At 41.5% G+C, this 11,786-nt stretch overlaps 1 protein-coding gene across 3 annotated transcripts in view; it reads left to right on the top strand.

Moving 5' to 3' along the window:
• Positions 1-2,046: 2,046 nt before the first annotated feature.
• Positions 2,047-11,786, top strand: part of ENTPD1 (ectonucleoside triphosphate diphosphohydrolase 1) — a 105,544-nt gene continuing 95,804 nt past the window's right edge. For all 3 annotated transcript variants that reach the window (XM_011951240.1, XM_011951238.1, XM_011951236.1), the window contains exon 1: positions 2,047-2,531. Coding sequence is in view for 1 of the 3 variants with exons in the window: in XM_011951236.1 (XP_011806626.1) it covers positions 2,330-2,531 (202 nt within the window). In the remaining 2 variants the exon portion in view is untranslated. The remainder of the gene's footprint in view (positions 2,532-11,786) is intronic.

Raw genomic sequence — 11,786 nt, 5'->3', positions numbered from 1 at the left:
TCACTGTGGCTCACACCTGTAATCCTAGCACTTTGGGAGGCCAAGGCAAGTGGATCACTTGAGGACAGGAGTTTGAGACCAGCCTGGACAACATGGTGAAACCCAATCTCTACTAAAAATACAAAAATTAGCCAGGCTTAATGGTGCACACCTATAATCCCAGCTACTTGGGAGGCTGAGGCACAAGAATCACTTGAACCTAGGAAGCAGAGCCTGCAGTGAGCCGAGATCACGCCACTGCACTCCAGCCCGGGTGACAGAGTGAGGCTCTGTCTCAAAAAAAGAATGTAAGAATGTAGTAAAATAGGCCGGGCACGGTGGCTCACGCCTGTAATCCCAGCACTTTGGGAGGCTGAGGCGGGTGGGATCACCTGAGGTCAGGAGTTCAAAACCAGCCTGACCAACATGGTGAAACCCCATCTCTACTAAAAATACACAAATTAGCTGGGCAAGGTGGTGGGCGCCTGTAATCCCAGCTACTTGGGAGGCTGAGGCAGGAGAATCACTTGAACCCGGGAGGCAGAGGGTGCAGTGAGCTGAGATTGCTCCATTGCACTCCAGCCTGGGAGACAAGAGCAAAACTCTTGTCTCAGAAAAAAAAAGAACCTAATGTCCTAATGTAATAAAGCAGAGAACTGTTGCCGCAGCACCCACCAAAGTGTGCCTCTCATTGACAAGTTCAGGTACTTGTCTATCTGTTTCTCCTGCCTACCCCTCAGCCTCTGGATCTTCCCTTTGATCATTCTTTTCTCTTTCTGGCTTTGATGTTTTGGTTTCCATTCTGTAATTCACAGAATATTTTGTGGACATGCTCTTTTCAAATTTGTCTCCAAAACAATAGTACAAAGGCAGTCAGTCATAAACCGATTATATTGTTGGTTTTTACAAAAAATCCCATCATATCACCCAAAACCAATTTTATCATAACAGGATGAATATCAGACCAATATTCATTATTACAGATGTAGTCTAAACCGGCTCGAGAGAAGACATCCATTGAGTCTTTCATTCAGTATAATTAGTTGTTATTATACATGCAAAATCCTATAACTATAAAGCATTTCGGAAATAAAGAAAGTGTTGTTATACAGCTCCAAATTTATTAAAGTATAAAAATGTATTAAGTATATACCATGTGGCACTGTGCAAAGTAACAGATGCCTAAACTAAAAGGTTATCCTTCATCATTATTAAAGTATGACTGAAAGTTCGCTGGAGAATCTAGTTTCTACATAGAGTCAAAACAATCTTTAGGGCTCACAAATTTAATGATTTATGTGGTATAATTGGCTTTAGATACAAATTTTCATGCCAGACAAGTAATGTAGAAAAAGCAAGAACTAGGAAACAGGAAAACAGATCTACGTTTCTGCTTTGCTGCAATTCATTCACTTTTTCAACCATTCATCAAACATTTATTGAGAGCCCATGCTGTGAGAGAAACTGTATTAGGTGCTGGGGAGCATGGTAGCAAATAGGAGAGACCGTGTGTGAGCATGAGCAGGTGGCTTAACCTCTCCACATCTCTAGCGTCGTTTAGACTCGATGTCTGAGGTATCTTTCAAACCTGAAATGCTAAGGTTTGCAACAGCCTTGTGGAGGGAGAAACTGCCAAGTCGCCTTGGGACTTGAGGACTTACCTTCCTTTCAAAGGGTAGCCCTTGTTTTGATTTCAAAATAATTTTGTTACACAGTTTAAAAATAATTTGCTCAGGTTCTCATCTACATTGGGGTAATCTTGATAGTCTGGATGTGGCAATTCATGCTCGTTAGACTTCAAAGGTAGGAAGTGAAAATTGTGAAATGGTGGATGACTTTCATCAATTCACAGCCAGGCAGCGGTTCCCATTGAGCAGCTCCTCTGTGGTTCCACCCAGCCTTCCAACCAATAACGCAGCTTCTCCTGCAGGAAACTCATCGCTTGGGTCACCTGTTAGCCTTTGCTCTAATAAGCCTTGAGAAAGGATTGCTGGTCATGGGACCAGAGGCTTTATGGGGAGGGAAGAATTGTTCTTGACTTTCAGTTTTTCGAGTGGGTTTCAAGGAAACAACTTTCTTATTATCTAGCTTCATAACTGCAGTAAGGAAATAGCTTTTTTTGCTTGCAGCCGAGACGACTTTTTCAAGGGAGAAAAAGTTATTTCTATAACAAAGAGAGGGAGAGAGAGATGAAGAGGGAGGGAGTAAGGGAGAGAGGGAAGAAGGGAGAGAGAGAGATTTGAATATACATTGCTTCAAGGATACAAAAAATTACAACCTGGAAAAGGCTTCGAGTAACTTTAGGAAAATGAGCTGCTGAACTCCTCAGTCAATCTGTCCTTTCTAGTCAATGAAAAAGACAGGGTTTGAGGTTCCTTCCGAAACGGGGCCGGCTAATTTAGCCCCTCCCACGAGCCTAAGGGTCTGTTATATCTCTGTTTCCTTGAGTACCTCTCTCACGGAGACGGACCACAGCAAGCAGAGGCGGGGGGGGGGGAAAGACGAGGAAAGAGGAGAAAAACAAAAGCTGCTACTTATGGAAGATACAAAGGGTAAGACCAAAATTGATTTGATCTGAATCCTTAAAAAAAAAAAAAAAAAGAAGGAAAAATAAAAGCCAGAGCAAAAAGCAAGTACTTGAAAGTTGGAGGCAAAAAGCCCTGAATGAACTTGCCCACCCTCTTCCTTCTGAGAGGAGGCAGAGAAAGAGCTTTGGGAAACTTTTTAGGAAGCAGAGTCCAGGGTTACAGTCAAGGGTGGCTCTAGAGCAAGCTGGAGGGGCTCATGAATATTCATTACCAATTTGTATTCAGAGTTGGTTTTTCAGAGGCAAATGACTTTTTCTGTCCCCTTGCAGTTTAAGAGGCAGCTGCCTCATCTGCAGTCCGGACTCATCTACCCTCGGGTCTGTACCTCAGGGAGTTTACTTGAAGATGCTGGGCTCTGCGTGTAGATTTGTTTTGTTCTCAAATTTCTTGCATGCTTTCCTGTTGTGAAATTAGCAAAGACTTCTTTGCTGGGAACAAGACAGAGAAGTTAATGTGGCACGAGGCTGTCACAACGGGACCCTAGAGTATGTCTTTCAAAATGCTGAAAGTTTCTTGAGATATGTGGGGGAGTTTTATGTGAGGGACAGAGTGGGGGACGGGGAGGGGTGGAGGGAGGAAATAGAATAATTCTATCTTAAAAGGGCAGGTCATATCTGACTACATTTAGATTTTGTCTAAAAACTACAAGAGCAGCCTGGTTTGCACAGATGGTGTGCAGTCTCTATCTTTTACCTCTTTTGGGCATTTTCTGCCAGGACGGAGAGCCAGCTGCTTGCCAGCGTGTGAGAGCCAGGAAGAATCTCTGCAGCAGTGAGGGAGTGTAGGGTTGTAAATCTCCTTCTCCTCCTCCTTTATCATCTCTAACTTCTAACATTCCCACATGCTTATACCATATAGAACATGGAAGAATAACATAAGTAGGCAACAGATTTCTTAATACTTAACAATAATGATAGCTGTTAATGTTGACTAAGTCTTTATTCTGTGTTGGGAGCTGTACCTAGCATATTACATGTGCTACTTACTTATCACATGAACCTTACAAGTGCTATCATTGTCATTCCCATTTCCCAGATGGCAGAATTGAGGTACTGAGAAGATAACTCGTCTTGAGATCTCACAGTTAGTAAGGGCCGAGTGTGGATGGAGGTGGTCTGAGGCAGGGCTGGTGGCCTTTTCCACTCCCCAGTACTGTTTCTCTGCTTTTTCTGGTGCCCTGACATTGTGGATTTCAGGTTTGCAAATCCTTGAACCTACTGGGGCAATGATACTGATAAAGTCTTAAGTCTGTGAAGGAATTTGTACTTTGCACTGAAGTTCACATACATTTTCATCATTTGGTGCTCATGGCCATTCTCTAGGAGAAGCAGGTATTGTTACTATGAACTTTTACAAAAAGGAGAAACTGAGGTCAGAAGGGGTTAGTTAGGTGACACCAGTCACAGCTAGTTGTCAAAAGTCTGGACTGGGGGCTGGGCGTGGTGGCTGGCACCTGTAATCCCAGCACTTTGGGAACTGAGGTGGGCAGATCACCTGAGGTCAGGAGTTCGAGACCAGCCTGGCTAACATGGTGAAACCCTGTCTCTACTAAAAATACTAAAATTAGCCAGGCATGGTGGTGTGCGCCTGTGGTCCCAGCCACTTGGGGAGCTGAGGAAGGAGAATCACCTGAACCTGGGAGGTGGAGGTTGCAGTGAGCTGAGATTGCACCACTGCAGTCCAGCCTGGGTGACAGAGTGAGACACTGTCTCAAAAAAAAAAAAAAAAAAAGTCTGGACTGGATCTGAAACTCTCTGCTTCTGGTTTTTCTTCCAACCTACAGAGCAGGCCCAGTCATCTCTGAACGTCTGTCCCCACCCCAAGCTGCGCCTCGTTGAGTTGCTTTCAGTTCCCCAGAGGAACTGCATCTTTCCTCAGACTGAAGCTAGGCGCTGTCTCCTGTTTTAAGGGACTATCCGGTGCTCTCCTTCCCCTTTAGTCTGGAGCTGAGCTGCCTGAGTTTGAATTTCAGCTCCACCATTTACTGTGTGCCTCAGTTTCATCATCTCTAACATGAAAATAATGACAATAACATCTATCTTACAGGATTGTGGTAAGGACTGAATGAAGGATTCAGGCAAAGTTTTTAGAACAGCGCCTGATGTATAGTATCGCTAAATAAATATTAACATTTACTATCACTCCTTGAAGCCTCATATTGGGTGTTATTCCCCTTTAAGCCTTCTCTAATCCTTCAAGTCTAGATTAGCCCCCATCTTGGATGCTTCTATAGTACCTCATCAGTTATGCCTAAGGTGGCACTCATCATACTTGTCCACATTCCTGCCCTCTGCATCACGTTCTGTCTCTCCCCAATTGTAATTTATGTATTCACTTTTAGATCTGCAGTGTCTAGTGCAATTTTATTTTTAGTCTCTCAACTTATGGCAACTTTTTCATCAGTGTGGGCAGAGTGGTGGGAGAGGGGCCTCAGTCGTGATAGGGGTACAGGAGGCAGCCACAGAGGGTGACCATATAGCAGTCATAGAGGGCCAGAAGCCATGCAGGAAGTGGACAGATGCTGAGTACTGATTCAGGAAGAGCACATATCATTCAGCAGCCAATGGTGAAGGTGTCAGGCTCAGTGAACTCCTCTGTGAGGTCTGGGAGGTCCTGTGATGTGCTTATTGTGGGCCAGCTTGGCAGCCACATTCATCAGCCCCTGGGACAGGTTCTTCAATTTGGTGTCCATGTCAGAGAACATCCCAAGCTTTCCTTAGACGGTGGTACACACCAGGCTCTTGTGCAAGTCCAAAAGGTCCTTGTCAGCCATTAGCACCTTGAGCTCCTTAATGGGAACTCAATAAATATTTAGTGAGTGAAGCATTATTATTTTAGCCAATGCTCATTTGAGACTCAGGAGGCTGGTTTAAAAGGGGGAACTTTGAGTTTGCAGTAGGGTTCCCCACTGGTACATACAGATCTTTTGCACAATCTGTAAAGACGTCCCCCTATGTGGATACACTGAAAAACAAAATGCATCCCTCTGGGTGGATGATTTTCAGAGATAATGTAACCCCATGCCAGGGCACCCTGTTGGGCAAGTGAAGCTCTGGCTGAACTTCAGCCCCCACTCCCTGCTCAGCCAAGGGCCAAACTGGAGATTTCAGGTGCCTCATAGCCAACTTTGCTTTCTCTGAACAGAATATCTGGTTCCATAAATAGTGTCTTTCTAGCCCTACTTTATAGCGACCTTGCTGTCTGAGATAATGTACTCTGGTAATGAAATAAAAACAAACACTACAGAAGTTGGCCCTGGGAAAAATCATAAAGTACACTACGGTTTTTTCCAGCACCCTCCCTTTCCTCTTCCTGGCATACCTTCAAACCAATTTGACACATATTATTGTGTGTCTACCATTTGTAAGTTCCCATGCCACACAGATCCTTGGATAAACAGTTTGCTCATGGTCTAGTGGGGAAGCCTAATAATAATAGCTGGGAGTGCTAATAATAATAGCTAACATTGATTATTTATTATGTGCCAAACATTGTAATGCTTTATATGTGTTGTCTCGTGTAATCTTTACAAAAATTCCATGATATTGGTTTCCGCATCTTCCAGCTGGTGGAAGAAGGTCATTTGGTTAAGGTCACACAGCTAATAATAGGCAGAGGGGAAATTTTGACTGATATAGTTAGGCTGCAAAGTCTGGGATCCTAATGGGTACATTCTACCTCCCTAAGAGCTGTAATATAAGTCTAAACAAAGTGCCATAACACAGTGGTACATGCTTGTAGTTCCAGCTACTCAGGAGGTTGAGGCAGGAGGATTGCTTGGGCCCAGAAGTTTGAGGCTGTAATGTACTATATTTGCACCCGTGAATAACCACTGCACTCCAGCCTGGGCAACATAATGAAACTTTGTCTCTAACAAAATAAAAATAAAAAATAATAATACAAGAGAAAGTGCCGTGAGAAGCAGAATAGGGAGTGATGGCTTCTGGAGAAACTTCTCAAAGGATGGGACACTTCAGTTGGATCTAGAAAAATGAGTAGAATCCGGTGCCCATGGCAAGCCCCTTCACCCTCCCAGCAGTGCTTAAAGATCTTTTCTCTCTTTTACCTTAACTATAGTGTAGATTTAAGAGTAAAAAGCCCACTTTTTTTCCCAAGCTCTGAGCAGTCAACCTACTTACATGTCCATCTTGGAGATTTGAAGGCAGAAGTACAGAGTTTATCCTTCACTATGGGTCATGTAATCAAATAAGCCTTTACAAAGCAATCAACTGCACATTAAATGATTTCCTTAATCATGATTGGTAATAACCTTGGTAATAACTTGTAAACAGTTTTTATTAATCATTGTGATTGGTATTGCCTTTACTTGGTCAAATTACATTTTGAGAGGGCTTTCCCCCTTGTGTTGTCTTTTTGGTTGTTTCTCTGCTCTTTATAACTAGTAATGGTGCTCAAGGGCAGTAGGGTTTAATCCCACCCACTACTGTCCAGAGGTGATGGGCTCCATCTGTGTAGAGTGAAGGTGAGGCCTGGAGTAAATTACATGGAGTCTATTCTTTTAAGTACTTTGGAGGAAGACCAAAATCAAGGGCAGCCCCTGTGGTGAAGAATCACTAAATGTCTTGATGGTTTGGTAAAGTGTGCAAGAGTGGAATCACTTTTTTGTCTTGGTGATATTGGTGTGTGTGTGTGTGTGCATGCGTGTGTGTTCTGAGGCAGTGCTTCTCAAACTTGAACATGGGTATGTATCATTAGAGAACTTGTTAAAATGCAGATTCTGATCCAATAGCTCTGAAGTAGGTCTACATTTCTAACGAGTTCCCAGGTGATGATAATGCTGCCCCTCCACAGGCCACACTTTGACTAGCAATGTGACAGGGTCATCGCATGCCTTAGTCTTAGGGCTTATTTTGGTACTAAATGACCAAACTCTTCCCACCCTCCACCCCCTCACCAAGCTACCACTTCTAGCACTGATCAGCTGTCATTGCAGGATGATGGGAAGCCTAATTCATTTATTCATTCAGCCGATATATGCCCTAGAACAGGAAATTGAGGCTCCCAATTTGCCAAATCCTAGAAACTGGAATCTTCAGCACACACAAACTACTGTTACACAAAAAGGCCTTGTGTTAGATTTCCTACATATCTCCACCTTTTCTCCATGGCTCCAAGCTTCCCTAAACTTCCCTTATTCTCTGCCTTCAACTTGAGAAGTACTGGAGCAGAATGTGTGGCTGCCTGCAGAACCTTGTGCTGGGTGTTGGAGTCCCAAAAAGCTAGAGGTAGCAGGGGCTCAGGGCTCTGAGATTGGGAACAGTGTGCCTGAGGCATTGTCTATGCTCTGCAAGAAGAAAGGTGGGAATAATTCTAGGAGCAAAGCAAGGAAAGTGGGTGCAGAGAGAACCGATGGAATTTCTTTGGACTTGGAAACTTGAGGGAGTTGTGAAGAGAAAATAAGTTTTTGGAGAAAAGAATCCAAAGTAGAGGTTATCTAACATGTATGCGACATGCAGTTTTGTTAGAATATCAAAGTGACTTTAGAGATCCACAATGGCAGTACATGCCCTACACAAAGAGGTGTTTCCTTCCATAACCACTGCTTGGTTTAAAAAATTAAAAAAAGAAGCCAAAAAAAAAAAAAAATGAAGTGTTTCCTTTTGATTCATAGAAAGGATATAAAGCATTGCTTTATGTCCATGAGGATAAAAGTAACGTAGCACATGCCTGTTAAAGAAAACATGATAGGGCGGGCGCGGTGGCTCAAGCCTGTAATCCCAGCACTTTGGGAGGCCGAGACGGGCGGATCACGAGGTCAGGAGATCGAGACCATCCTCATGGTGAAACCCCGTCTCTACTAAAAAATACAAAAAACTAGCCGGGCGAGGTGGCGGGCGCCTGTAGTCCCAGCTACTCGGGAGGCTGAGGCAGGAGAATGGCGTAAACCCGGGAGGCGGAGCTTGCAATGAGCTGAGATCCGGCCACTGCACTCCAGACAGAGCGAGACTCATCTCAAAAAAAAAAAAAAAAAAAAAAAAAAAGAAAAAAAAAAAGAAAACATGATACTATAGATTACAGTAGGGAAGAAAAACAATCACTTGTAATATTTTGGTGCTATTTCCTGGCAGTTCTTTTTTACTATGCCTGGGTTGTTTCTCTCATTTGGCATTCACTTGAGTAGGACCTTGAAAAATTGAGATGGCACCATGATCATTAGGCCATATATACAGTTTTAAAGCCTGGTTTTACTGCAGCAGTGAAGCACAACTATTTTCCATTTTATAGCGTGGTCTTTGTTAGCGTATTTTTTATAGTCACATGGTTTATTTAACAGTTCTCCTGTTATTGAACACTGAGGTTGTTTCCATTTCCAATAAATGTCTTCGTGCAGGAAGTTTTTTCCATATGTAGGATTGCACTCTGAGGATAGGATCCGAGAAATAGACTTACTGGATTGAAACTTGTTAATGTTTTTTAAAGTTCTTGATTACTGTTGCCAGGTCACCTTCCCAAAGGTTGGGCCCTTCATGCTCTCAAAAGCAGTTCCTGTTTTGTGGCATCCCTGACAGCTTTGGTGTTTTTGTTTTTAAATAATCTTATCAATTTTTAGATTGTTTTAGTTTGTATTTCTTTAATTACAGTAAATTTTACATTTTTCACATGGTATATTTCTTTTGTATACTTTTTACATCCTTTTCCTGTTTATTATAATACTTATTTGGATTTGACATTTTTAATCAACATATGTGAGTGCTTTATCATATCAAGGTATTCAAGTTTTCCTGCCATACTTATAATAGTTTTTCGGTATTTATTTATTTATTTATTTATTTTTGTTATGTCAGGGTTTCACCATGTTGCCCAGGCTGGTCTAGAACTCCTGGACTCAAGTGATCTGCCTGCCTAGGCCTCCCAAAATGCTGAGATTACAGGTGTGAGCCACCGCACTTGGCCTGTGATAGTTTTTCTGAATCTGTTCTTACTGTGAATAGATCCAACACATTTTTATATGTGGTGTCATAGTTTTCTAAATAGTTTGACATCATATTTTTATTCTCTGTAGCCCAGGATATTACTTTTAGAAGATTCTAAATGATTTTTATTTTTGTTTAGCCATTATGATTAATTTTTCACTTTTTCCATGACGGTTTATGGCTTTATAATTTCTGAGGTTTCTTTGTAACTAAGCATATGGTGGGTTTGTATAAATCTATGAACACTTGTGAAGAAGCTGTATGTTTTTAGGATATAAAATTGGATATTTATTAATCAATCCAGTCTTTTCAATTATATGGTAATTTATCTCCAACCATAATATTCTCCGATGGGTAGAGAGGAGCTTAGTCCTACCGACACCTTGATTTCAGTCCAGTGAAACTGATTTCAGGCTTCAGACTTCCAGAGCTGTAAGAGAATAAATGTGTGTTATTTTAAATCACTGAGTTTTTAATGGTAATTTGTTATAGCAGGCAAAGGAAATGAATATGGTAAGTGTTTAATGAAAGGAAGTGCTGGTGGCTTTAGTTAGTTAACACACAGACTCATAGTGGATTAACTCAGTTAATTCAGTTTTCCAACAATCCTAGGAGATTGGTATAATTTAATGTTAAGTAACTCAATTGTTAAAGTCTCTCAGTTGGTAAGTGCTGAAGTTGAGATTCAAATCCATAGTTGTTGATATCTGGAGATATAATTGATATAATTCACATATCATGCAATTCACCAACTTAAAGTTGACAATTCAGTGGTTTTTGTATATTCACAGGATTGTGTACCACCACCAAAATCAATTTTGGAACATTTTATCACCCTGAAAAGAAACCTCATACCTATTAATGGGCACTCCCCATTTCCTCCCTACGTGTCCCTCCACCCCTGCCGCCCCGTTTTCTGAGTCCTAGGAAAACACCAATCTACTTTCTGTCTCCACAATTTTGCCTATTCTGGACATTCATTTCATAGCATATATCCCACTGAATGTATATACCACATTTTATTCATCAGTTGATGAATAGTTGGATTGTTTTTATTTTTTGATGTTGTGAATTATGCTGCTGTGAGCATTCATGGACAAGTTTTGGTGTGGACTTATGTTTTTAATTTCTTTTGGTTACATACCTAGGAGCAAAATTGCTGGGTCACTTGTATGTCTATGTTTAACCATTTGATGAACTGCCAGACTGTTTTCCAAAGCAGCTGGACTATTTACATTTCCACCAGCAATATATGGTGATTCCAATTTCTCCACATCCTTGCCAACACTTGTTATTACCTATCTTTTGTTACAGCCTTCCTAATGAGTGTGAAGTAGTATCTCATTGAGGTTTTGATTTGTATTTCCCTGATGGCTGATGGTTTTGAAAATCTATTCATATGTTTAGTGGGCATTTGTGGATCTTTTTTGGAAAAATGTCTGTTCAGATCCTTTGCCCATTTTTTTTTTTGAAGTGGAGTTTCACTCTTGTTGCCCAGGCTGGAGTGTGATGGTATGATTTTGGCTCACTGCAACCTCTGTCTCCTGAGTTCAAGCGATTCTCCTGCCTCAGCCTCCCGAGTAGCTGGGATTACAGGCATGTGCCACCACGCCCAGCTAATTTTGTATATTTAATAGAGACGGGCTTTCACCATGTTGGCTGGGCTGGTCTCGAACTCCTGACCTCAGGTGATCCACCTGCCTCGGCCTCCCAAAGTGCTGGGATTACAGGTGTGAGCCACCACACCTGGCCCCTTTGCCCATTTTTTAAATTGGCTCACCTGTTTATAATTGAGTTGCAATGATTCCTTATATATTCCCTTTTCAGATATATGATTTCCAAAAATTTTCTCCCATTCTGTGGGTTGTGTTTTCACTTTCTTGACAGTGTTGTTTGCAGCACAAAATTTAAAAGTTTTAAATTTTGATGATATTCAATCTATAGTTTCTTTGGTTCTTATGCTTTTGTTGTCCTATCTAAGAAACTATTGCCTAATCCAAAGTCATGAAGACATACATCTATATTTTCTTCAAAGAGCGACATAGTTTTAGCCCTTGCATTTAGGTTTTTGATCCACTTTGAGTTAGTTTTTATATATGTTATGAGGTAGGGGCCAAATTTCATGTTTTTCTATGTGAATATGTAGTTGTTACAGCACCATTTGTTGAAAAGATTATTATTTTCTCCTGTTAATTGTTTTGGCACCCTGTTGAAAATCAATTTCTCATAAGCGTGAGCATTTTCTTCTAGACTCTCAGTTACATTCCATTTCCTTATATATCTA

This window comes from Colobus angolensis, unplaced genomic scaffold, assembly GCF_000951035.1.
Source record: "Colobus angolensis palliatus isolate OR3802 unplaced genomic scaffold, Cang.pa_1.0 Scaffold316, whole genome shotgun sequence".
Lineage (NCBI taxonomy): Eukaryota > Metazoa > Chordata > Mammalia > Primates > Cercopithecidae > Colobus > Colobus angolensis.
This window is presented reverse-complemented; position numbering and strand designations above follow the sequence as displayed.